Consider the following 26,996-nt stretch of genomic DNA (forward strand, 5'->3'; position numbering starts at 1 on the left):
GCGGTTCTCCGCGTCACTCGTTGGAAGCGAGAAGGGAAAACTGAGCGGCCGACGCCTTTATTTAAAAGGATTGGGATGGTTTCCACCCCCCCAGTTGCCGGAGGAGGACGTGGTTAGGGGGGAGTAGAACCTTTTCCGGCGAGGTTGGACAAGATTCTGCTCCAGCAAAAAAAAAAAAAAAAACTGTAACGCGCACGCGCCGTCCCGAGTCCGCGTACACGCGTTATTATAATTTCGCGCGCACGCGTAAAGGCGCCTGATGGACCTGCGTAACGCCTGGCGGTCTCGGTGGAAATGAGTGCTTTTTGTGTTCGGACGGGACGTCTGCGGAGGCCCGCGCTGATCCGCAACGTGCGTCGCTCCGCGGTCCCGTTTTACGCGCCACGCGTGGATCCGTGTGAGTGAGTTGCGCGGGGGAGGCGGGAGCAGCTCGGCTCGTTTGAATAAAAAAGGATTCACGCGCGTTGGAAGATTGTCCGGAGGAGGAGGAGGAGGAAGAGGAGGAGTGGGGCTGAGTTTCCATGTTAATGTCGACCGACGTCGCGTCGATCATGCTCCCCGCGTCCCGGCCGCTGATGGACCGGGACAGAGACCCGGACGCCATGGCGGGGGTGTCCGGCCCGTCCGCCCTGCGAGGCATGAAGCGCGGAGACCCGGAACCGGACGGCCTGGCGGCGGGGGCAGAGTGCAAGCGGCCCCGCATGGACGGAGCCGCGGTGGTGGCGGATCTGGGGCAGGTAAGATGCCGGATAACCAATGATTGGTTATTATAATTATTATCATTATTATTATGTCAGCAGTCACCTCCATAGTGGACGGGGATCAATACCAGCAAATCATTTTTTTCAAAAGTTCCCCTTCAAGACTCAAATATATTTAACTCCATTCTGTTGAAATATGGAAATATCATGGAAAAATAGGTTATGCCCTCGAAAAAGAAACCGACCAGTGATCTGGACATATGAAGACAGCCCGTGTTCCCAGGACCTCCCTGCCGCAGAGCCATCAGATCTTCCACGTTTCCACACCTAACCAGAAATGTTACCATCACACTGTTGTCCGTGATGAAGATGTCACTGTTGATGCTCGAACGTTACAGTTAGCTACAGGATTTAGTTTTGATATGATTTTGTATCTTAAATCACTGCATTTTTAAACTAGTGTATTATTTGAATGTGTTGTGTGTTTAATATTTGGATACTGCTGTTTCAGTATTATAACAATAGAGGAACATTAGCCTAATCGTGTATACTGATTTTTTATTCCACCTTAATTTTAAAATATTTGCAATTTAAAAATGTGACGTTCAGTGTTATAGTATATGAGCCTGAATCCCGTCATCTATCCACTAGGGGCAGTGTAATGTGTGCTAGGGGCAGTATAGGCGAATGCATGTGGCCACTCAGGGCAGTATAGGGGAATGCATGTGGCCACTAGGGGCAGTATAGGGCAATGCTTCTGACCACTAGGGGCGCTATAGGGAAATGCATCTGACCACTAGGGGCAGTATAAGGGAATGCACACGGTCAGTAGGGGCAGTATAGGGGCTGCTATGGGCAGCATAGGGGAATGAATGTGGGCACAGGGGTCAGTATAGGGGAATTCACACGGCCAGTAGAGGCAGTATAGGGGCTGATAGGGGCAGTATAGGGGAATGCATTTGGCCACTAGGGGCAGTATCGCAGAGTGTTCGCTGTTTTCAGTTGTTTAAATCAGTAATTCTACTCACACAGTTGAGAATATCAACAGCGGGCAGTTTATTGTAACCTGTGGTTAAAAGAGGGTACCTCTCAGGCCCCTGTAGTTCTCTGCAGTGGTCCATTCACCAGGAAGCAGAAGTGTCCATAGGTGCAAATCACATTGCATTATTCATCGGTCCACCAGGGTTAACCGATCCATCAACTCTGGAAATGCTGGCAGGATAATTGAGGGAATGTGTGCTGTAGAGTTCTCACATTCTAGGGAGTCTAATGGCTCGTTTTCATGCTCTAATGGCCCCCGAGGTTCTGCATAGCTTCCCTCCTTCGCTGCTGAACAGCAGGATGAAGGCCCGTAATACATTTAGACGGGCGGAGGTCTGCAGTGTTTGTACTGCGGTGAGAGGTGGTGCAGATCCAGCTCCAGCAGAGCCCAAAAAAGGTATTGATCTTGCACTGTGGATGCATTCTGGAAACAGGCCTGAGGCAGAGAGGGATGCAAGAATGGGGGAGGGGGCGTTAAAACAAGCACACAATTTACTGCATAGTGAATTCGCTGAGAGTTGGATGCGAAATAAAATTGCAACTGTCGAAACATCCCTAGTGTAGATCTCGGCCTCATCGCTCTTCATCTAATCTGATTTACCCTATCACTCACAGCAAAGAGGCTTTCTGTTGTGCTAACAGGATCTCAACTCATGTAGAAGTGGGCGTTATCCACTGTAATCTCTTATTACATTAATCCACCCGGGGGAGGGGATTAACACTGAGACACACGTTTGAAAAATCTGTATGTATTTGTATGTAATTCAAAATGAAGTAAGAAGGCTCTTTGTGCGCTCTGCTTATTCATTTTACAGAAAATGTTGAGTTGTGCAGAGAACGTTATGTTCTTGTTAGATCATGGTCACAAACACGTGGACGGCAGGGACTGGAATTATCGCTTTGTCTGTCATTTGCGTAACATTTTTAATATAATGTTTCATTAATAGATTTTTAATGGCTAAGGACCTGCGACACCAGGATAATTATAATGAAAGATCTTCAACAACCCTACTGGGGAAAAAACCTATTCTCAGTCAACCTAGTTACTGGTCTAGTTAATTTAGTTACTACTGATTAGGGGTGTTGAAATGAATCTCATAATCGATGGATCGCGATGCAGACAACGACTATTCCGCATCGATACCAGGCAGAACATAATTGATTATATCATAATGATGTTGCTTGTAGATTTTTTTTCCTGGCGAGGGCATGAGAGGCTCCAAATGAACGCCATTTTGGCACTTTGCAAACGCGCTTTGTAGCTGTTTAACGCTCATCAGGATTTTGTCGACCGAACTCTGGTGGATGCTTTCATTGTGGGCAAGTGGTGGCCAAGCGGGTAAGTTGTCGGGCGCGTAATCAGAAGGTTGCCGGTTTGAATCCACGAACCGCCAAGGTGCCACTGAGCAAAGCACTGCCCCCACACGCTGCTCCCCGGGCGCCTGTCATGGCTGCCCACTGATCACTAAGGGTGATGGTTAAAAGTAGAGGACACATTTCGTTGTGTCACCGTGTGCTGGGCTGCAGTGTTTCACAATGAAAATCTCTTAATTTGCTCCATTGACTAGAAAAAATGGTCTGCGCTCACCTGATGCCATGAATACCAGAAAAAAACAAGGTTCAGACATCCATGTGAAAGAGGCCTTAACTTAAACATAATGTGAAGTAATGTAGAAAAAATATGGGTTAAAGATTAGTTAAAACTCAGTGTCCACCATATGGTCACACTTTTGCCAAATGGCTCTGCAGTCGGACCATGTTCATCATCGGATTATTGTCATCCATTTTTCATCTTTATGTTGGATTATCGACCTTCTTTCCACATCCTTCTTGAACCGAAGTAGTTTTTTCCAGAGTTCAATCTTCAGATTCGCGAGAATAGAAATGGTGTCTTTCGGTGTCAGTTTCTCCCTCATGGATTAGTCCTAGATTAAAGAGGGCTTCAGTTTAATTCTCCAGTTAAATAGTCTAGAGCTTAATCCATGAATGGGAAACAGACCCTCAGTGCCTACAAATGGATACTGCAACAGGCCGTGAGGGATTGAGGTTTTGCTCACTCATAACCAAGCAGTTCCATCTAGTGGAGCTTCCGGAAATAATACTGACTAGACACCAGTTCCTTTCTAATAAAGAACAAATTTCAGATTTACAGAGGCATCATTCCCAAGTCTTGATCCTCGGTAAAGAGTGGTGATGACAGGTGTTCCCTTTCCCTGCTCACCCCTGTTCAGTTCCTCTCATTCAGGATGGACGCTGTGGTTGAGGGAAGCACCTTCTACGGAAACCAGTGGGTTCTGTTCCTCTGCCATCACAACCAATGGCTTCCAAACGTAATGGTTTAAGAAGCAGGCGGGTCATGGACCCCAAGAGGGTGCCACCAAATGCATATAAACCTGGATTTCCCACACGGTTATGTTATATGTTATGCCCTGAAGGTCATTTTCACCAGACACCAGAAATATAGTATAGCAGAATTGTCATCGTTATTGTGGACGATTGCTGGACTTTCTGTGATTCTCCGGTTCTGTGGTCCTATCAGCCTGGTTCCTCTGAAGTCACAGAGTGACATGACCACATCAGCTCTGCCGATGTAACTCGTTCCAAATTAGATCGATATTGACAAATCCTACTGAATTGGAAGCGTGTATGGCTGACATGAAGGGTGTCATTTCAGGTTCCTCCTTCATGGAAACTCCTGCATCAGACCTTCAGACATCCCTCTGTCCCTCTGTCACCATCTGTTGTCTGTTTTTTGTTAACCTGAAGTAGGGCTGCACGATTTGGGGAAAAAGTCATATTGCGATTATTGAGATCAATATTGCGATATGCGATTGCGATATGATAAAGGACACTTGCTTGTATATCAATGAAAAGTCGCATACTAATAGTGAAATGTTTAATTTCAAAGTGAAACATACAAAATACTTATAACATCCTGAAATGCCCAGTGCTTTCAAAATACAGTAAATCACAAAAAACTCTTTTACATTACTGTCGAACTACAAACCCTGGTAAGGCTAAACAACTGTTTTGATTATATTTGGCCATTATAAAATCCCGTATTATAGTTCTTACGTTTAACCAAAACGTTGTTTGGAGGCTGACTTGAACACAGGGATGCATAGATTTGCTAGCTTAGCTAAGGTTAAGATTTGTAAACTGAGGTGAATTTCTTTAGGAAACCTTCAAAATTTGAGAAAAGTTAACTAAACAGCTATGCATATCTTCGCTATCTTAACCTAGCTTAGCTAAGGTTAAGACTTATAAAACGGGATTTTAAAATGGCCAAATATGTTCAAAACAATTGTCCAGCCTTACCTATGAAATGTAATCCCCCGGGATCTGGTTTGGAGCGTACAGCGGTTTGTACAGCCCCAAGCAGCACAAGAGTGAGGCATTTTTATTCACTTCTCTCCATAGACATGTATATGCTTCACGCCACAGCAGAGCTTATCACAATATGGCGGCCACGTTGACGTACGATGCTGACATATGATATGTCTCTGAATCGAAAGTCATGTGACCAAACACATCACATCCGACTGAAGTGAGACTTCAGTCAGCTCGCAAACTTTGAGAGAATGGATCGGATATGTTGCCGATCCAATCCATATACTACTCATTTAAATTGCAGCTTTTTGCGTTCATGTAATCGTACAGACTGACATCGCGATTACGATTGCGATTAGATTAATTGTGCAGCACTAACCTGAAGCTTATCTCATTATCATCATTATCAATCCTTAGTAAACATTTTGATAATTCTGATGAAATCTAATGATTTTTATGGCAGTTGATACAGGAGTTTGTGTGTGTGTGTGTGCGTGTGTGTCATTAAACGCATGACCTTGTTCTGTGTGTGACTCAAGAGTGACTCTTCTTTCACTCTTCTTTTCACTTTTTCCGTCTGTCTGGCGTGTGAAGCTCCACCCAGCTCCTCACCACCTTCATTTCATCCCTCCTTCCTTCCTCTCCTGACGAGCGTCCACATTTCCTCGCTGGGTGGGGAACTCCAGGAATCTAGACACCACGCTGAGATAGCGGAATATAGTTCCATGCATAGGGGCTGTCATGCAGTTAGTGCACTTTGACCTTGTTTCTGTGCCTAGATGTGCCTTGCATTTCTATGTCTGAAACTGTAATATTATGTCCTGTGTAATTAATTAAACATTCAATGTGTTGCACTTAATGACCGTTCTACTCATGACAAGCACTAATGATACACATACACGGGGTTCAAAGGGTCAAAGGCTCTGTATTTACACAGAAGCTACTAATGTTGTGAATTCGTTAACTCTGTCATCACAAATAATCTTAGTTCTTGCTAATTCTAAGATGCTGTAGCATAACACGTCATGGTGATCCGTCCTATCTGATTTTCTATACATTTCTTATGCTTTTGATTGATTTGATTGTATCTGTCCCTGCTCTTCTTCTTGCACTGAGAGAGGAGGTCACAGGGCAGGCAGCCCTACTGGAGGAGGGTCGAATTAATTAAATTAGTGGCTTTTTTGCAGCAATTAACCAGAAGCCTGGGGCCCAGCTGAGCAGGCATGTGATTGGGGCCGTGGGGGGTTGTGGGAAACGTAATTGAGCCATTTTCACCTACACAGACATGGCTCAGATGGGCCAGCAGTCTGATGGTCATGTTCCTAAAATGCTTTTTTTCACCTTTTACAGAATAACGATCCCCTGGCAATGGGTTACCATGGATACCTGCCTCCGAGCCAGGTAGGAGTATGGTATTGTTGAAAATGAGTCTATTTATTTGCGTATTAAGTGCAAGATTATTAAACTTTAATTTTTATACTGCTGAATTATGATGCACTCATGATACCAAAAATGGTATCAATTTAATCAGCTCATTCACATATTTCATGTGTTGCCATACAGCAAAAAACATGATTTTAAAAAGTAGCTGTGATTTACAGTATTTTTGCTGTCCATAGTCTTTGTTGCCAGATTGGGTGTGTTCCCACCAGATGAGATGTTTTAAGTAAGCAGTCAGAATATCCGTGATGTAATGGTAGTTAATTGTGGATGTTTGAGCGTCCATGAAGGACTGGCTGTATTTAAATGGTTATTTGCCTGGACTGGAATCATGCTGGATAAATAATTTTATCAATAACTTTCATTCTTGACTACATATTTGAAAAAAGAGAGTTCAGCGCTTGGGACCCTTTGTACCGTAAAATTGCTGCCTCCTCTTTCCGAAGCAAAATAGGTCAGTAAAATAGCCCCATTCCCATATCCTGGGCCGTTTCATAATAGTGGTGACTAATTAATATTTACACCCCACACCATGCCCTCGCGAAATGTTGGGAAGAGGAGAGTCCCCACCCCCCTCCTCTACCACACCATAGGATCTGGCACAGTGAGGCCTGCAAAGCAGTATGATATATATAAGAGATTATGTATATATTATATATGATAGAGATAGATGCTACTAGTCAAAGGCTTGGACTCATCTACGGGTCTTGCATATCTATGGGTCTTGCATTTTTTTAGCATTATACAACAAAACTGAAGACACAGGACTATGACGTAACACGTGAGGTTATGTAAAAAAAAATAAAAAATAGCACACAAGGTACAAAGAACGTGAGAGTCTCTCCAAATCAGGGAGCTTTTGCTGTGATGGCAGCATTTCACACTCCTGTCTTTTCTCCACCACCTAAAGTCAGACAACAAGGACAGTTTCCAATAGTCCTGAAGGTTCATGCTGAACACTTTCTTATCATTCACTCATGTTAATGAGCATCTCATCAAGCGACTTTTGATGACGACAATACTGAAACAAGTCGGCGACTCTGAAAAAACAGATTCATCAAAAGGGATTCATCAAACAACTTAATTTTCTCTTGCTACAAAAAATACTAAATATGTTTCCTGCATTCGTTTCTCAAAATGGCTCCATCTTTGACTCTATTATCACCACAGAGTACGTATGTCATAGTTTTTGCCTGGTAGTGTATACAGAATAATTCTGAATTCCAGATTTCCTGTCCTGTAAAGGTGACCTTAGTTGAATCACACAGATCCATAGTTTATATAGGAGCTGATGCATCTATAGGCTATACAGGGCAAACCCAAGGTTACTCACTGGAATGGAAACTGGATTCATAGTGGGAATGGGGATTACCTTATATAGTATTCCTGTAAACGTAGAGCATTTCATTGTTTAGGCCCCGTGTCGTGCCCTTGGGAGCTCTTCCTTTCTTAGCATTTCCCCTCCATGCAGCAGGGCCTCTGACTCAAGCTCATCTACATCACGTTCTCAGATCAGATAAGACCACCTGCTGTATTCAAGCATGTAAGCAGAGGAAAAGGAAGCTGACCAGTATTCCCTCAATAGCTGGACGAGCAGGGGAACATTGTGCTGTATTACTATTGCTTGCCTGTGCAGACTGTAACACAGCAGGGATGTGATGTTGTCAAATGAATAATGTGACTCACGTAAAATCATAGAGATCTACAAATTATAGTTGAGCTGCTAAGTGCAAGCATGTTTGCATTGAACTTGAGCTCAACAAACCCGCCTCCACTACACAATACTGGAGACTGTGGAAATGACAAGGGCCTGAAATTAGATTATAATCCTTTCCCACAAGTGGGAAATTTGCATAGTCATGGTGGAAAGTGGACAGTAGAAGATAAGAGTAGCATAAATAAATAGTATAAAAAGTATATCTTAAAAACATTATAACATTTAAATATGTATGAGACTATTTAAAAAATATAAATGTATTTGTGAATATGTAAAGGATATATACATGCATTGGACATAAGAAACTACCATGAAGTATTAGATGTGTGTGAGTGTGTTAGTCTGTATATGTGTGTGCAAGGCCTTTGTTGTAAAGACAGCGGCTGGAAGGAAAGACGATTCACGATGTAGGAGCCTGCCAATGAAGGAGCTGCTCAGTGCTGTCAGAGTCTCCAACATGGTGTGGGAGATGGTATCCAGCATGGATGCCAGCTTACTTTGACTCGCTGCCTCCTCTGTGTCCAGAGAGCATCCTAGAACAGAACTGGCCCTCTGGATCAGCCTGTTCAGTCTCTTTCTGTCACCTGCAAACCGCACCGGTAAAAAAGGGCAGATGCCACCACAGATTCATAGAAGTTATTTAGGAGTGGCCCCTGCACTCCAAAGGGGCTGAGCCTCTACAGCAGGTACAGCATGCTCTGACCTTTTTTGTAGATTGCATTAGTAAAAAGGAGTCCAGTCCATTTTATTATTTTAATATGCAAAGTTATGACCATAACCTGCCCTTGCATCTTCACAAACCGTTTTTAAATGTGCAATGTGTACAATTTGGTCACCAGCCAATTAATGTGATAGGGGGCAGCATTTTACCATAAATTTTAAATAAAAATGTCCCCCCCTGGCTACATACTACAAATAAACATTCTACATCCTAGTTTTTGTATAAAAAGTGTCTATTGTTCCAGTCTCTGCCACCCATCTTATTTTCAGCCTTTTTTCTGCCAATCAGAGTGTGTCTTATTAAACATAGGGTCATATGGTTGTAAAAGGGAGTCTAATAACCAATCTGGGTGCCCCCACCCCAACAAGCATTCAAGTAATTCAACCATTTCAACACTGAACTGAAATATGCCTTCATTATATCACAGTTTTACATTTTCCTCAACCCGTCAGGTCAAAACCACATCATTGACATATCAGAACCCACATGAATACAGTGACTAACGTCCTGCTGCGGCTCTCTCAGCAGACCAGAGGTGGCCTGTGGCAGAATAAATGCTAAAAGACGGCACACGGCGGAGAGCAAGGTCTCACCACAAGAGACGAGCGAGGAACACTCTGCTGGTGTCGCAATCCACTGCAGCTTACTCACCTAGTTAGATAAAGGGAACAGAGGGAGTATGGGAGGGAGGGGAAGAAATGTGGTGAGCAGGAAGACAGACGGGCAGAGACAGTGGGAGGGAGTGGGAGATGACGACAGGGCGAGGGCGCTGCACTGGAGCAGGAGGTTTGGGTTAGAGGGAACGAGTGGAGTGGGAGAAAAGAGAGAGTGACTGGGATAGAGGGAGCCGGGAGGAGGGAGGGGAATGGAGCAGCACTCGGAACGACATTAGCAGAAAAGAGAGGGAGATTTTGAATCTGCGAGGGACAAGTGGCAACTCTTGACGAAGCACACAAGGTGACCGTGCTCGGTCCGAGAAAAAGAGAAGGGTAACCAGTTGTGCTTGGGTCCGACTATGATGATGGGCCTGTACTATCCTTCTTCTGTGTGGTCGGTAAGTCCTTAATGACTTAAAGGTTTCAGGGTACATCATTTAGCATGAAATGGTGTGAGGTCGACCAGCCGCATTGTAACATCGTTTGGTTTAATTGCATGCATTTGTAAAAGGTGGGGGTATTGCTGGGCATGTTTATCTGTGCCGTGAAAATGCCCCGGGCGCAGTGCAGCTGCTCGGAATGTGTTGCGTTAAAGTGAGGTAGTATAAGAGCGTGCTAAGCTGCGTGTTTTAATCAAAGATTAAAAAATGGCCATTCTGCATACTCTGCCTGGGTGTGTGTGCTAGTGAAAGGGGCCGGTGGGGGTGGCACGAACAGCCACGTTGACAGACAGGCCTGGACTCCTCGCCTGCTGAGTGCACGCACACTTGCACGCTCATGACTTAAGGCAAAAGGGACTGGGGGGCGGGTAGGAGGGAGGAGGTAAAGCGAGTCTTTGTTGTGGCCCAGCTGTCGCTGTAATTCCTGCCTCGTCCCGTGAGCGAAAGGGGCAGGTGCCAAGGAACAGTTGTTACTTTTCCCCCTCCCTTGCCCTCCCGTGTCTACACATTGCTCACTTGTCTGTCCCTGCTACTGTCAACAGCTCTAGTGGTTCTGCCTACCTTTACACCCCTTACCCTCTTCCCAGTCGTACCTTTTGGATCCCTGCTGTCCTTACCGTTTTGACCTCCCCCCGCCGCCTGCGCTCCTCCCGGTCCTTCTCCCTGGGGCTCCCAGCAGCTGTTTTCTGTTTTTCTTTAAAACTAGAGGGGGAGGAGGAGAATGGAGGTACTGGGCAAGCGGTATGGAAGAACGAAGTCACAGCGTAAAGGTGACAAACGACACCTCGACTGACCAAACTCTTGGGTATAATTTTTTTAAAAGATGGACTGCACTGATCGCAGCGGCCCATATCTAGACGGTACGAGGTGTGTGCAAGGAATTAGGTTGCAGTAGTATGGCTAGTGCTGAGTTGGCTCTTTCTGCAGCCTTTACCCAGAATAAAGTAAAGCGTGTACGCTCTGTGTGAATGCAGTCATATGGGAAATAATGGCTACAGTTGAACACTAAAGCAACACCCTTCGAATAGGAGTTTGCGTTATATTAATATTTAGCCAACACCGTTTTACAAAGACTGAATGTACAGCTGGCACCCACTTCTACACAAGAACCTTAATGACAAGCTTTAATGTGGGACACTGAAAAGAACAGTTTGTCTCTGTGGCATTCTTGCACAACTCAACAGAATAAGACGGTTAATAAGACGGGCAGATTTCTTGTAGCTGAATAGCCTCGCAGACGTTTTTTCTCATTCTTTCTGACAAATGTGACTGATCAGAGTGTACATCTGGCTGTGCTGTGGATATGTCTTCATGAACTGTTATGCAACTGTAGGGTTTTTGCACAGAGGCTGTGTGTGCTAAGCTAACTACAGAGGGAGAGATGGAGGTCTGTTCAAATATTTGGAGAACCCCGCCCAAACGCGCACCCTTAGGGAAGGGTGGGACATCTACCTGCAACATGCTGAAGTTGCTCAAGAGGATATGAGTTGCACAAAATTCAGTCATGTGCAGGTTATTATGTATCATTATAAATGCACATGTTTGGCAAATTACAAATAATAAACACACTTTATCATGTTTAGTGAGGGTTGGATGATAAATTAATATAGCAATAAATCTTCTAGTGGTGTGGTAGTACTATAGAGTATTTGTCCAGTGGCCAAATACCTTTTAAGCACATATTCTTGCATTAATAGAAGAATGAGATTCTATGACCAACTGGTCAATAATTCATTTTTTAGTCATATTGGCAGCAATATGATTAAAGTTACTCATCAATTGTTACATTGTCACACCTTATTATTGTAGTAGAATTTAAAAAAGTCATCCACTCTTGGAATGTCATAAATATGTATGTAATATTTTTTTTAAATCAAGTGCATTATTTTTATTTCCAAAAAACATGCTTATATGTAAATGATAATATTCAGATTCTTGATGCATGGTGGGCTGTGGTGGGCTGTAGTTCTGTTCAGGGTGCGGCCCTGCCCTGTGGCCAATGTCCCCGGAGACACTCCCAAGTGTTTGGCATTTATCATTTATGAATATTTTACTGAAATATTAAAGAAATTGATTCAAATTCCCAGGTTTTGCAAGTCACATTTAGAATCGGATTTGGGCAACGTTTTCTGCTAAAACAGCTTGTCAGGGATTCTACCTGGCACCCCTTGGCTGTTTTTCCCTGCAGGGATTTCTGTTGCTATGTGTGGGTGCTCTCTCACAGGAGGTGCAGTCAGAGGTGTTAACCACGACATCCTCTCCATGCTGGGGAGGACAGTCCATAATGAATAAAAAAAACCTCACAGGTCTCCTGTATGCTTTCTTCATTGATGGTAACAAGAAAGCACGTTGTAAGTCGCTCTAGATAAGGCCCTCTGCCAAATGGCATAAATGTAAATGTAACATAAATCTGTGTCATCAGATGAAGTCACCAGTTAGGTTTCCTGGCCACAGTTCCATCATACTGGAGTGGTGGCTCCAGCTCGCTGTCCAGAACATGCATGGTATCACCTTTCTAATAGCCCTCTGAGTGATTCGTCTGGTGCTGGTGTGGAATTAGTCCGAGTCCGGTTCTGCTTGCTATTGACTTTTTGATCTTTTCGGTCCCACACTGAAGAGCCCTTGTGCTCATGTCAGTGTTTTCAGAGAGATTTATATGATTTATTACCGCGGCTTAGTTAAACTGTGTTCCAAACGAGACAAACCCGTTTCCTGGCCAGTGCTGAAGAACTGAGTGTTGGGTCTTAGTGCAGCATGTTGACTGTCTGCTCAGTGTTTGTTAAAGTAATAATGTTCACATGAAATATGTTAGCAGAACGGTGTAGAAGTGGTGTGGAGAACAGTGGTGTTACCTCAGTGGTTTTTATTCATCGTGTATGATGAAATGTTCTCAACAACCAAAAAAAAAAGACAAACCTAATTTTAACATTTCCAATCTGGCAACATTGAATCTGAACTTACGCGGCATAATACAAACATGAAATATTTTAGTGGAATGATTATAATTGGTTGAGGCTATACAGTCTATAAATGTATTAAAAATACGTCAGCATTAGGCTCTGAGGCGTGATTGGCAGCAGTCAGAAGGTCCCATCTGGGTTTTGCAAGTTGAGATGTTCATGCCGGGTCACGACACAGCGACGTCATCGTCACCAACGTTGTGTAAACGTTCTGTACTCGGGTATTTTATGAACGTGGAGAGAACAGAAGTTGTTCGGGGGAACATGTTGAGATGCTATTTGTTATCTATCTATCTTTTTATTATTTTTTTTTACATGCTACTCTTTTAGCTGGATGCTAACTGACCCGAGAGTAATACAGACACTACTTTTGTGCCTTTTGCTCTACTGAGCATTCAAGCTTATGAAAGCGTACACACACACACACACACACACACACATTTACACACACAAGATGATGCGCAAAAGAGCAAGACGTTTCACTGCCAAGCGTCTTTGTTTGATTAATTGTTGCATTTAACAAATGTTGTTATTATTGTTACCATAGTATACGTATAGTATATATAATATACTATAGTTTTAATTTTGTACTTCATCTTTATTCAGATGAAACAGCTGAACTCTGCAGGGTTCATAACCTCATTATTCAGAAATCCCCTCTACCGTTCCGTCCACTCTCTCTCTCTCTCTCTCTCTCTCTCCATCTTTCTCTCTGGCCCCCCCACCCCCCGTTGGACGAGTGAACACTACTACCTTGTAGGGTAGCGCTGCTCTGAATGCCCGTGGGCAGGAATGTGCGTCTGGCAGGTCACGGCCATGGCCGGGCTCCGTACCGATCGAACGCTGATCTTGGATGTGCCGTAGATCCTGGGTCCTGGGAGAGAACTTGAGACCTGCGTTCATACGGAGTGGAAATGAAGTAAAAAGTCCACTGCATTACAATAATAACAAATGTGCAGAAGAGGCGTCCTCTTTTCCGTATATTGAGATGAAATGTTGGTGTTAGGGTAAAAACCTTGTCTGCTCTAGCTGAGTGCGTATCAGCGCCTCGTTCTCTCAATAATTCATGCTCCGCTGCTGAATATTTCATGGCCGCCTGAATCCACTTGTCACTACAGGGACATGTTGGGGGGGGCGGGCAGGAGGGCGAAATCTAATCTCGCTTCCTCAGAGCAGCTTTTAGTAGTAACGCACACGTGCTCTCATTTCCATTCACAAACCTGTTCCAGAACCAGAACCCCCCTCCGACCCTGAACGCGTCTGTCTTTCCCGCGGCTGCAGGGCCCCCAGGAATCCATGAGTGGCCAGGAGGGGCTCTTGCCTGCAGCCTTCTCTACCTTTGCCCCTCCACCACCACCACCCCCGCCCCAGAACGGCCTGCCGCTGGAGTTTGGGGGCAGCTTGCTGCACATGGACGGCCCAGCAGGCATCAGTGCTTCTGCCCCCACCCAGAACACCAGCCAGGTGGGCGTAGAGGTCAAGTTCTTCAGATGTACAGAGACAGCTTCTGTAGATACCGATAACATGTCTTCTGCCCCAGCAGCCGGACGGGTCTCCACAGACGGAGGGTCAGTGTGGATCGGGGTCAGGGGTCACTGGTGGGGACGACAGCTTGGAGGATAAAGGGACCCCGAAGCGCCTGCACGTGTCTAACATCCCCTTCCGCTTCCGAGACCCTGACCTGCGGCAGATGTTTGGTGTATGTATGTTCCTCCGGAACTCCGCATTCTGTGTGTGTGGTTTAGTGGGGTGACACCACCCCCTGGTGTCCAACAGTGGACATAGCACATCTAGACTGTACATAATATTTACATTCATGTGGATACAGGAAAGGTTTCTAAAATGTGCACTAAGTCTTTCCTTTGCTCTTTTTATAGCAATTTGGGAAAATTTTAGATGTTGAGATCATATTCAACGAGAGGGGGTCAAAGGTGAGTCAGCCCATCATGTCTGCTTGATTAACAGCAGTTGATGAGTGAAATTTCTCTAATTACTGTTTAGATGCTGTTCTTGCACATAGTATAAAATAATCACACACACACACACACACACACATGCTCACATATAAGCAGGTTCTTTGACGGCCACCACCCACATGTTACTCAGGTCAGTAATCTGAGGTGCCAGGGTGACTCTGAAGATCTCGCCCGGAGCGCTTGCCATGAGTCAGTGTATTAGATCCGGCGTGACAGCGAGATAATGCTCCGGCGAAGACATCCATTGGGGATGGGGCTTGTTGTGTAACATTTAGCACCAGCGGTGAAATAAAGAAATGGCGGAAATGCATGAATTTTGGAATGCAGTTTATATAACATGAGTATAAATGACGTATTGAGAGTATTGAGCAGCTCAGTGCAGTCTGAGGGCAAAACACTTAAATGTTTAAATGAGTTATACAGTGCTTTTATACAGGCACTGTATAGGCACACTGAGTGCCATTTAAGGGCACTTTTAACTTTAAAGCCCAAGGCTAGGAACCGCTTCCTGTTGAACTCTATGTTTAAATTAATAATTAGAATGGATTTCTGACCTCCACATTAACTAAAAAAATCAATGGTCACAAAAGGTTCTTTTTGTTGCGTTGCGTTTAAATGATGTTTGAAACATCCTTTGTCTTGCATTAGCAGCCTCCTACGTGTCCACGCTTCTTCCTGCGCTTTCTGAAACCATAATTTCATGACCAGGCCAGGCAGAGCGGGTTTAGGCGCTTTTAGCTAGTGAGGTGGTGAAGTGAACAGAAGCTGTACAACATTTCGTCAAGTGTGCAGTCTTGACATTTGTCTTCTTAACTTTTGCAGGGCTTTGGGTTTGTGACGTTCGAGTTGAGCGCCGATGCCGAGAAGGCCCGCGAGCGGTTGCATGGCACCGTTGTGGAAGGTCGCAAGATAGAGGTAAGTCTTTGATTTCCGCTGGAGCTGAATGTTCTCGGAGATCTTGTAAGACCTTGGCACCCAACTCGGTCCATGAACGTAATTGCATGGAGTGTATTGAGTACCAACGACTTGTCAGTGGGCCACAGAGTTGAAGTGACACACTGGTTCCATTCTTTTTTCAATGTGTTCGGTTTGTTCAAGCATGTTCGGTAGGCTGCCGGAAGGGAGGACCAAGCATGCTGACATTGATGCAGTTAGCCGTTCGTCACATGCCCTCACTCATGCTCTCCTCCCTGGTATCTTTTGGTGCACTTCCATGGGAATGTCTTTTCCACATAAAAAGGCACGTTTGAAATCCAAAAAAATATATGTGGAGGTTGCTTAAACTTCTAGACAGAGAAACACCCTGTACATGAATAAAAGCATTGGTGGGTCTCCGGAATGACCAGTGACTGTGCCATATGTGGAGATGAAGCATGGAGCCCTGTCTGGTCTGTCTTCTGTGCATGAGGTTGGGAATCCCCTCTTGCTTGAACAGATACCCAAAATGCTGATGTTGATTTCGTGTCTGTCGGGCTGTATGGGTTGAATGCCGTGTTTGACCAACGTCACCACTCGCGTGCTCCTGTGTGTCGACCTCTCCACCGAATCAGCTGTTGCGTTTGGCAGTGAGTGTTCGAGGAGTCTGGGGAATGTCTGCATGGAGACTAGTTAGGATGGTGGTTGTGTTTGTTGGATGAGGCCAGACTTGGGAACCAGAACTGGCTTTTGTGGTCCTTGTCGGGTTGCTTTTTAACGACATTCACTATTCCCAGCGATTGCTGATATTTTAACCGTCACTTCCTTGCATGGCCGCCAGAATTTCTTTTAGTGTCCAAGAGAGTTTTTTTTTAAGAGTTTTCCCCCCAGATAATCTTGCATGGCTTCAAGTATATGGCTTTTGTACCAGTAGACATGTAAAACTTTTTTTTGCACCTTCACCTGAATTTAGCTGTTTTTAGCTTTTGACTTTTTCTTTGTCTTTGGTTTGGTCATGGATTCTTACATTTTAATCGGAAAGCTCTGCTCTATTTGGTTCCTTATCTTTCTTGGCCAGTCTCAAATTTTCCATCTCCACCAATCCGTTTCTTTTTCTCATTTATAGACAGTGTCCAAACGGCCCCCCATTCTCATTCATGTAAATGACTGTAGGATGAATATATTTCCAGCTGTTAAATATTTTATGCTCCCATGGCCTCCATTCTTTTTTTTGAAACTATCACAGGCACCAGAAAGTAAAAAGTAAAAATGTTTTCTACACACCTCTTTAATGGTAGCTTTTGTTCATTCATCATATCTCCTTATTTGCTTAATTATTACATGTTGTGGGTTATTTATTTATAATTTCATATATTTAATTTCTTGAAATCCTTCTTTCTGTTCTCTTGATGACGTCTGTGATGTTGAAATTATCGTCAGTCTCCACGGTAACTACTCGTGCGCCTTCACGCCGTGTCCAGGCTGATGGTAAGTTGTGTACGTGCCAAGCGGCCGTATCCCTGAATGAACCTTGACCTCCTCCCCACACGACTCCGGCCTCTACGGGTGTTAGCATGGCTATGCTATAGTAGTCAGATCTCGGCATGACCGTATGCAAAGTCTGGGCTATTTTCCCGGAATAAGCTGTCGACATTTTTTTTTTTTTAAGTGCATGTCTTGTGCATTTAGTGTGAAGAAAAGATAAAAAGACATCTGCCCTCCTAATTATTTCACATCTACTCTTTTGTAGTCTTGTGTCCATCTAAAAGCCGAATTCAGCCGGAATGTCGATGGAAATACATGCTTTAATGATGAAGTGCTCACTGTGTAGCCTTCAGCGTGTCTAAAATGAAACGAACGAATTACATGCAACTAGTGTTGTTTTCGTCGACGAGTCCCATCCAGTCGACAGACATAGTCACACATTATTTCCATTTCAGAATGCTTCTCTGGTGGTGGGTTAGAAGGCTTGGAGAAAAAGACCTAGCGAACACACCCTTTACAATGAAGTGGAAATGAAACCTGTGTTGAAAAACACTGAGAGAAATGCGGCCACTGGAATGGATGTATGGTGTTCTCGAGTCTATATTCTAGCAAAAATAGAATGATAAGATAACCTTGTTTTAATTGTGAAATGGTTTATTTGGTTAAATATAATTGCATTACTAAAAAAAATACAATTCACGTTGACTAGTCAACTCAAACTTGACTAGACTAAAATGACTCTGGATGTAAGACTAATAAATACTAAAAATGAAGACATACGGCCAAAAACAACTATACATGAAACAAACAAGCTGCTTCCAAAATAGATTTTAGTCAGATCTCAGTAGCCTATGTATTTCTGTTACAAACATTTCTTCCGTAATGCTCAATTTATTTATTTAGGAGAGCAGAGGTAGAAATTCAGACTTCAGTTGAATGGATGAATGGACACTAATATTTTGTCTAATAGTGGTATAAACGTCTACGTTAATTTAACCAAAGGTGTCTGCATTTGTCAAAAGGAGGTTAGTTACAACTAACATCTCCATATGACTCTTAATATATTTCCCCCAAAGGCTGCTGGGATTTTACATATAAATGTCTGTGCTGGGCCCGGAGGAACATGAAAATCTTCTTTTTTAACATGGCAACCATTTTGCTTTTGTGTTTGCCCACCACTGGTGTCCTCCCTCCTTTTCTTCATTAGCCTCGTCCTCCTCCCTCATGGACATTAAATGTCACTTGTTCCTCCTCTCGCCTCATGATCATTAACAGTCCCTCGTTCCTTTGTAATGGCAGGAGTGATTAGGTTCTTGCTCGGAACACACCCCCCTCTCTTTAAGCTTCCATCAGCCCTGTCATTCGTAATGACTGTAACCCATCATCTCAGCCCATTTCTTCAGTCCCATAATTCCTCTGCTTGTCAGTGCAAACAAATGAGAGCTTGTCGGAATGATGGAGAAAACAATGGGCTGTGTGTGTGTGTGTGTGTGTGTGTGTGTGTGTGTGTGCGTGCGGATTGTAATGTATTTCGAGTTTCAGTGTGCAGAAAGTCATTTTGATAAGTATAACTAGGTTGAAGTGTGTTAAATCTGTATAAACACAATCTTCCTCATTATCTATATACTACTATCCAGCATCCATGCAGTTTTTCATTTTACCGGAAATAAAAAAAGAAACGCTTGATACCTTTACACTATGATACCTTTAAAAACATACCTTTTTAGTACTGAAACCAACAATTATAATTATTTTGCATTTTAAAATTCTTTGAACACATTGTATGAAGTGACTGTGATGCCCACCCCTTCAACCTTTGTGCATTAACCTGTACGGCATTTGGCAGAAGCTCTGATCCAGAGCAACATGCATAAGTGCTTTATGCATGTCTCCTATTATGGAGATATTTTTGACACTGTGATCCAGTCCCACAATGAGATTGCCACAGGACGCACTGTTTCGGTGTTAATGCAAATGAGGAGGAGAGAGGCGGAATGAGGAGGAGAGCGGCCAATAGAAGTTGAGGAGACATACGGGAGGTAACCTTTCCCTTTACGACGTCATAAGAGGACAAATTCCAGATCTGAGCTGCCGCTCTTTGAACGGCGAAGCAGAATGACCAAAGCGCTCTTTACACCTATCATCATTTCTAGCCTCTGCAGGACCATAGACAGGCTAGGGCATCGTATTAATGTTAAATAACTCCACAAACTGAACACTTCACGATAATGGACATTTAAAGATATCTTATCTTTCTCTATTTATTTTATATAAATATACGTAAGTATTAGAGAACTAAATAGTTCCTAATTTTTTCCTCATTTTTTTAAGGTTTCATTTGAAGATCTTATTGATTCAGCTGTTTTTAACATCTAGTGGAAGTTCATTTTGTATTTATATTTATTGAATATATCTGATGGCTTTATCCAGAGTGCCTTGCAGTAGTTACAGGGACAGTCCCCCCTAGAGACACTCAGGTTTAAGTGTCTTGCTCAGGGACACAATGGTAGTAAGTGGGGTTTGAACCTGTGTGTTCTGGTTCATAGGCGAGTGTGTTACTCACTAGGCTACTAGGTAAGCATCAGTATTTTGAATCTGATGTGGGGGCAGGTACAGGGGAGCAGTGGAGTGGAGTGGGATTTGGGAAGGTTGAAAACAAGTCATGGTGCAGCTTTCTGGATCAGCTGGAGAGGTCGGGTAGTGCTAAGAGGAAGACCAGGAGGGAGTTACCGTTTGAGATGACCGGTGTAGCCTGTGTTGAGAAAAATTGGACATTCTTCTAATGTTGTAGAGAAGGAACCGACATGGGTGAGGAGAGGAGATGTGCATCCTTTGAAGTTTTGGGCAATCTGGACACATTATGTTGTGAATTGTAGAGATGTAAAGTTATCATCTCAGGTATTTCCCACAAAAAAGCTGGTCAAATTAATACATAAAAAAAAAAACAATTCTATACCTTGCATTTTTTTTTCCATTTCTCTGTGCAAGGATTCCAGGAGTTTGACATTCCACCTATGTAGCTGATGAAGTTCTGATTCAGAACTGTAGTTTGGTTGTGATGAAGCTGCAGATCCACACCCGCACTCGAGATGGGAACGTGACTCTGAATTGCGTGACTGTTCCGTGCTCGTCTACATGATCAGGGACGTTTCATGATGAGGGGATGCCTTGCAGATGTCTTTTCTCCCGTCTGTGTTGTGGTTCCTGCTCTTGTCCATGTCCTCCTCCCTCCACATCCTTCATTCGGACTCCACAAGTACGGAGGCCTGCAGAATGGCGAATGGTTGGAATGACACTTGCTGATTGGCTTCTGCTTGTTTTTTTACTTTTTACTTACTTTCTGGTTATGGGACAATTTTTTTCTGTTTCTTATTTCCCCTCCTTATCCCCACTGCTGCTGTGTTTCTGCTCAATTTCAGTTGTGCAAGCAGCTCAATGTGATTTAGATGCACCATCATAGCCCTGAGACTCATCTGGCAAAGAATGAACCTGATCAGCGTTACTGTAGCTCCAAATCTGCAGGGTAGTTCATGATTCCGACGAAGGTCCTTCTTCTGCTCTCCAGGTGAACAATGCTACGGCCAGGGTGATGACCAACAAAAAGTTGCTGAGTCCGTACACTAACGGGGAGGGTCTCGCGGCGCTCCCCTATGGTAAGACTTCTTGCTGAGTCGTGTGTGTGTGTGTGTGTGTGTGTGCGCGTTCGTGACCTGATGCTGTCTCTCGGTCTCTCCCCCTCTAGCTGGGTGGAAGTTGAGTCCTGTGGTGAGTGGGGTCTACAGTCCAGAGATCTACACAGGTGAGACTCTCGGTATGTTCCACAGGCATTTTCATTCTTTCTCCCCTGCTCACTGCACATTTATTCTTTTGATTTAATGAACGTAACGGACTTTTTATGCGGCGATTTTGGAATTTTGCAACCGGCAGAAATGAAGCGGCCTTTAGAAACGGTCGCCTGGCGTGTCACCCGTACTGACCCCATCTCTCAGTTCCAGGCTTCTCGTACCCTGCGGCGGCCGCTGCTGCTGCCGCCGCCACCACTGCGGCTTCTCTTCGGGGGGCTCATCTGAGGGGGCGTGGCCGACCCTTGTTTGGCGCGGTTCGGGCGGCGGTGCCCCAGCCTGCCATCCCTGCTTATCCCGGGTATGCCTGGTTATTCAGCAACGTCCAGGCTCTGTCCAGAGCGCCACTGCAACTGTTTATTCCTTAAACCCTGGCCTGCAGTAGCCATGAGCTGAAAATGCTGTTAAACGTGTGTGTGTGTGAGTGTGTGTGTGTGTGTGTTTCTGCCTTGACTGATTTTTAATCCAATGGCGCATGAGCTCAACACGTTTTGTGCACAATTTGGCTGCGGTCCTGAAATGCCATTTCCACGGCTGTGATTGAATTATATTTGGCTTTTATTGCAGGTTTGTCTTTCATGCGAAGTGGAAGTGGCATTTTATTCTGAGCTCTGCATGTGTGTGTAATAATCTCCATCTCTTCTCTCTCTTCCTCCCTCTTTCCTCTCTGCAATCGTCCTGCACCACTTCCCTCGCTTTTAAAACATCCACATGGTGGCGCCCTTTTCCTTCTCTTCTTCCCCTCTTCATCCTGGTCCTCACTCAGCATGGTGTATCAGGAGGGCTTTTACGGTGCTGCAGACCTCTATGTAAGTAAAGATCTTCCCCTAATTCCTCTCCTCCCACCTCACAGCCCGTCTTTGACCATTCCAACACTGTGTGTGTGTGTTCAGATGATTTTTCTCTCTCTCTCTGTAGAGTGTGTGTGCAGATGATCATTAGCTCTCTCTTCTCTCTGTAGAGTGTGTGTGTGCAGATGATCATCAGCTCTCTCTCTGTATAGTGTGTGTGTGTGCAGATGATCATTAGCTCTCTCTCCCTCTCTCTCTCTATCTCTTCCCTCTGTAGATTAGTGTTTCAGGACTCTATGATTAGTACCAGTGTATCACAGGTAGGGCGATTTTGAGACTCTGAGCAGCAGCGAGTGTCTCTACTGCCTCCTTCTCCTTTAACCCACTGCTGTCTCACATGGGTGACGTGTGGAAGGGGTAGAACTTGATAAAGAACTGACAATGGTTCTGCAATGTTCCTAACGTAGCTTTGACAGCGAGAGAAGGTCATGACCTTCGTTAGTGTCCTGCCACCTGTGGTGCAGACATCTAGATACCAGCAGGTCACTGGCACATGAGCACTGAGTGACAGTCAGAGCAGGATTCATGATGCCCAGATGATGTACCCCTTCCTGATATCTCCCTCTGTCTGGTTGACCTGTGGCATGTTAATCACACATACTTACACATGAGCACGTTTGTCTGGGAGTTGGGTAATGTATCAGTGTTTGATATTGTGTCAGACGGGATTTAACGGTTCTTTGCCGTGTCCGTGTTGCTCAGAATGTGCATCTGAGGCGCTGCGTCCTTCTAAAGCTCCTCTTAAAGCTCAAGTGCCTTTCAGAGGAGCAAACAAATCAAGATTTTCAAATTATGCTTTAAAAAAAATTTCCCCTAAGTTGCACTGTGCACAAAAAACAGGAAATTGTTTGTAGTGTCTCATTTAAAATCATTCATATTAAAATAATTCTTCACAAAATACCACATAACACAAAATAATTACCAGTTAAGCTCAGGTCAGTTTCCCTTGCGCTTCATCCCAGATCCCAACTCCGAAGCTCCTTCCGAGAGTATCAAGGAGAACATCTCCAGCACCTCCACTTGTTTTGTTCATTCTCTGTGACTGTAGTTAAGGATTAGGGACATATGTTGACTGATAAAACAAGACACTTGCTTTTAGTTTTTCATTGGCGTCCCGTCAACAGGGAGAGGCTTCTGGAAGTGCCTCCCGATCAGAGGACACGTGCACCGGCATCCAACGCTCAAAAACTTCCTCAGGATTGGTCAGAGTATCCCCATTCCTGCAACACTTGGCCAAACACCTCTTGTGCCTTAACTTTTGCTCTGGCAGCTGCTTTTGCTGCAGTCCTTTTGGCCTGTCTAGAGTTGAATCTGGAGAACCTTCATAAAGCATCTCCTCCAACCTTGACTGCCACCAACTGTTTTTTGACCACAGTTTTTAGCATCTGCCTCTTCAGTTGAGCCCATGAATGTTCAGACTAAATGTCCCCAACTCTTCTGCAGACTTTTTCTTGGACCTCCTCTTGCACAGTGGGCTCTGACAATCTTTTCCAAAAGATCCTCACAGTTCACTTGGGTCTCCACTCAAGGCAACAAGTCCAAATCACCATCAGGTGGAAATTAGTTGACCGCCTGCCCTCGCTTCAACGGAGGCCCACAATCCCCATCTAAACAGCACGATATGGCGATAGTCCATTGATGGTGGAGTAATTCTACTTTTACAATAATTTTTCTGATATAACTTACCCAATTCCTAAGGTTTCTTTTAATGTCATTTACCTTCACTTTATATTTTTCTTTCTGTTTTGTCCTTTTGATATGTCTTCTTATTTTTCTGCTCATCTCAGATCATCATTTCCTGAATTTCTTGATGAAGCCTTTCCTTGCTGTGTGTGAAGAAATGTATTGACTTGATTTGGTTGGTTGTGTGTGTCTGGCAGCATTATCCTGATATTGAGTTTTGGGATGCATGCTGGTGGTGTGTGTATGTGTGTATGTTAGTATGTGGAAGGTAGCACTGATCTGGACTAAAATCACTGTTTGCTTCTACCTCCATGACCAGAAATCATGAATGTTGTATGTCACATGTGTCAAGCTTGCGGTCCGTGGGCCACATCCCGCAAAATCACATTATATAGATATATTAGTATGGCCCGGCGAAGTGCTGATGACACACAATCCCATAAATCATTGTGCACTTTGCTGACAAACTGAGTGTGATACACCCTGAGTTCGCACGGTGCTTTGGTGACTTTGAAGCACCAAAAACAATTTTGAGCTGCTTTACAACCCATTTGCCGTCAACATGGAAACTGCTCCTATAAAGATTCAGCTGCAATTTAAAGGTCGCTTTCGGCATGGCAACTGATGCACTGCATTATGGGATCTGTAGTTTGTGTGTTATCACCACTTCATATCGCTGGGATCTGTAGATCTATATAAAGTGATCTCGCGGGATGTGGACCGTGGGCCACGAGTTTGACACCCTTGTTGTACATCGTGGAGGTGGAGATGCACAGTGATGCCAATCAGCAGCTTCCCCTGAGTGATTTGCATCTGATGACTGACTGTCTCTCATTTCTTTTTCCTTGTTTCCTCATCTTCCTGTTCAACATGAAGTGAAAAACATTTAACCTAAACCACTTTTTTTTTTGTTTTTGTACTTGTCTTTCTCTGCTGTAGGGTGGTTATGCTGCGTATCGGTACGCTCAGCCTGCCGCTGTAACTGGACCTGCGGCAGCAGCAGCAGCCGCCGCCGCCGCCGCTGCCTACAGCGACAGGTGAAGCTACATGGATGTTAATATCCTGGGCCACAGGAAATGAGAAATGAGCATTTCAGCAACCCATCATGAAATTTTGCACCGCACGAGACCCTACGTTATAACTGAGAGACAGTGAAAACGTGTGTTTGACAGCTGCAGCAGCCTCTTTGAGGAGGCTGGCAATGTTTATTACAAATTATTCTGCAGAAATTCTCCACTAATCAATAAGCAATTCCAACAATATCTTCAGTAATCAATAGGGCTATCAAAGTATTACGCATTGTGCAAGAAATTAATCATAATGAATCAACTAAAGTTTGCTATAACATTTAACAGAATCACAAATTGGCAGCCAATCAAATCCTTTGTTGTCAATTTACCTGTTCATTTTTTTATTACCGGTTAAGCAGCTATTTTGTCGCAAACAATATAATGCCAGACTGACCCATTTACTGCGGTAACTACTCACGTAACGATTTATCAGTTTATAATTAGTGGTCCTGTTTTTTTAGTTATGGACGAGTGTACGCAGCCGACCCATACCACGCAGCGTTGGCACCCGCAGCAGCGGCGTACGGCGTAGGAGCCATGGTGAGTCTCCACAACACAGAAACGCTCACTGTCGTTTCATAGTTCAGTTTTTGTGATGCGTTGTTGCTTTGTTGTTGGCAGGCCTCTCTGTACCGGGGAGGATACAGCAGATTTTCTCCGTATTGAAACTTTTGGATTGAAAGAGCTCCCCGTGTCACTTCAGAGTGGAACTGTGGACCTCATCCTTTGGATGAAACTTTATCAGATGCACATACAAAAAAAAAAAAAAGTATTTAATAAGAAACTGTTACTATCGGAATGCAAATGTTATAGTTTATGTGTTTTTAAGCAAGGACACCAGTCACCTCAGTTTCAACCAGAATGGCTGTTTTTTTATATATATATATATATATATATATATATATATATATTTGCACTGCTGCAAGTTCTACCATCTACCCTGAATGATCACCACTACACACATACGCACACACACACCAGACTCTCTTCTAAATCCCAGGATGGGAATACGCTGATGATGGATGAGAAGTGAACACCACACCGCTAAAGAGCTGAGAACAGCGAGTTTCTGTGCTTCCATGGAGACCAGTGGGAACTTCTCAGAATTTGAACTCCAACTGAAACACAACTCTGGAAAGAGAATCTTTTTTAAATTGTACATTTACCTCATGTTTTGTGCAAACCTTTAAAATGGAGTAGATCATAATATGCAATTAAATTAGGATTAGATCAAATAAATATAATAATTATAATTATTCATCATTTTAAAAATGAGATGAAAATGGCTCTTTAGACTTTTTCTTTATAAACTGTGATGTCTTTGTGAGGTAAAGACTGATTTTTAAAATGCATTAAAAGCCATAAATGTATAAACTGCAGCTCTGGACATGTTATTCGCTTTAAGATCTTTTTTTTATTCAAGTGTAGAATTCCAGATGTTCTGAGGATGCACGAGAAATGACTTCTGTCCATCAGAATGCAGAACTTTTTTGTTTGTCCCTTTTAAGCTTCCAGATTTCTTTATGACAGGTAGTGTAGCCATGTAATTATGGGAAAGCCATTATATATTTAAAATATAATGTCCTTATATCTAAATTATAATTTTCTCTGTTTGTTCCAATATTTTGTCATTTCATCAGCTTCAAATTTCTTTTGTTCTTGTCGCCTGAGGAGACTCTAGTTCAGACCTTTCTAAAGATCTTTCAGATCTTTCTCAGCCATATTTTCTGCTAGGGTGGGTGTAGAGTGGACATTCTCTGATGATGAATGAGATGATTTTTGATGTGTGTGTGGAGGTTTTTAGCTTTTTTTGTCATTTTGTGCATTCTATATACTATAGAGGTGAATTTTGATGTAAATTATTATCATGCTTATCATTAAGTGACGTGTGGTGTAAAATAAACCTTTTCTCCTCAGTGTTACAAAAAATAAATATCTCCATGTTCTCACTAATGAACTGCTGATACAATTCTAATGGCCACTTCATTCAGCTGTATATTCAGCTCTTCTCCTGCACCTTATTATTCAGTATACTGAGCATAAAAGTCTTTGTTTATGAAAAAATAGTTTTTTTATTTCATGATTTCTCTGTTAAAGATGATGCCATTTTCATTTTGTTACAGAATGTCCAGATAAACAATTTTTATAGACACTGTTTGCTGTGTTTG

At 43.6% G+C, this 26,996-nt stretch overlaps 1 protein-coding gene across 7 annotated transcripts; it reads left to right on the forward strand.

Annotated features, from left to right (window-relative positions):
- rbfox2 (RNA binding fox-1 homolog 2) lies at nucleotides 1-26,983 on the forward strand. Of its 7 annotated transcripts, none has more exons than XR_003749056.1 (13): nucleotides 1-737; nucleotides 6,423-6,473; nucleotides 14,288-14,470; nucleotides 14,547-14,705; nucleotides 14,884-14,937; nucleotides 15,805-15,897; nucleotides 20,948-21,035; nucleotides 21,125-21,193; nucleotides 21,372-21,525; nucleotides 21,991-22,033; nucleotides 22,293-22,335; nucleotides 24,698-24,795; nucleotides 25,290-25,327. XR_003749056.1 is itself a non-coding variant. In XM_028971555.1 (13 exons), exons 1-13 carry the CDS (start codon nucleotides 522-524, stop codon nucleotides 25,492-25,494), a joined length of 1,320 nt encoding a protein of 439 aa, XP_028827388.1. In that variant the 5' UTR covers nucleotides 1-521; the 3' UTR covers nucleotides 25,495-26,983. The 7 variants fall into 7 exon arrangements, 5 of the variants coding, with proteins under 5 accessions (XP_028827388.1, XP_028827386.1, XP_028827387.1 ...); XM_028971555.1 differs by lacking the exon at nucleotides 22,293-22,335 and adding an exon at nucleotides 25,450-26,983 and having other exon boundaries at nucleotides 21,125-21,181; nucleotides 25,290-25,368; XM_028971553.1 differs by lacking the exon at nucleotides 22,293-22,335 and adding an exon at nucleotides 25,450-26,983 and having other exon boundaries at nucleotides 2-737; nucleotides 25,290-25,368.
- Nucleotides 26,984-26,996: the final 13 nt, after the last annotated feature.

Source organism: Denticeps clupeoides, chromosome 3 (assembly GCF_900700375.1).
Source record: "Denticeps clupeoides chromosome 3, fDenClu1.1, whole genome shotgun sequence".
NCBI lineage: Eukaryota > Metazoa > Chordata > Actinopteri > Clupeiformes > Denticipitidae > Denticeps > Denticeps clupeoides.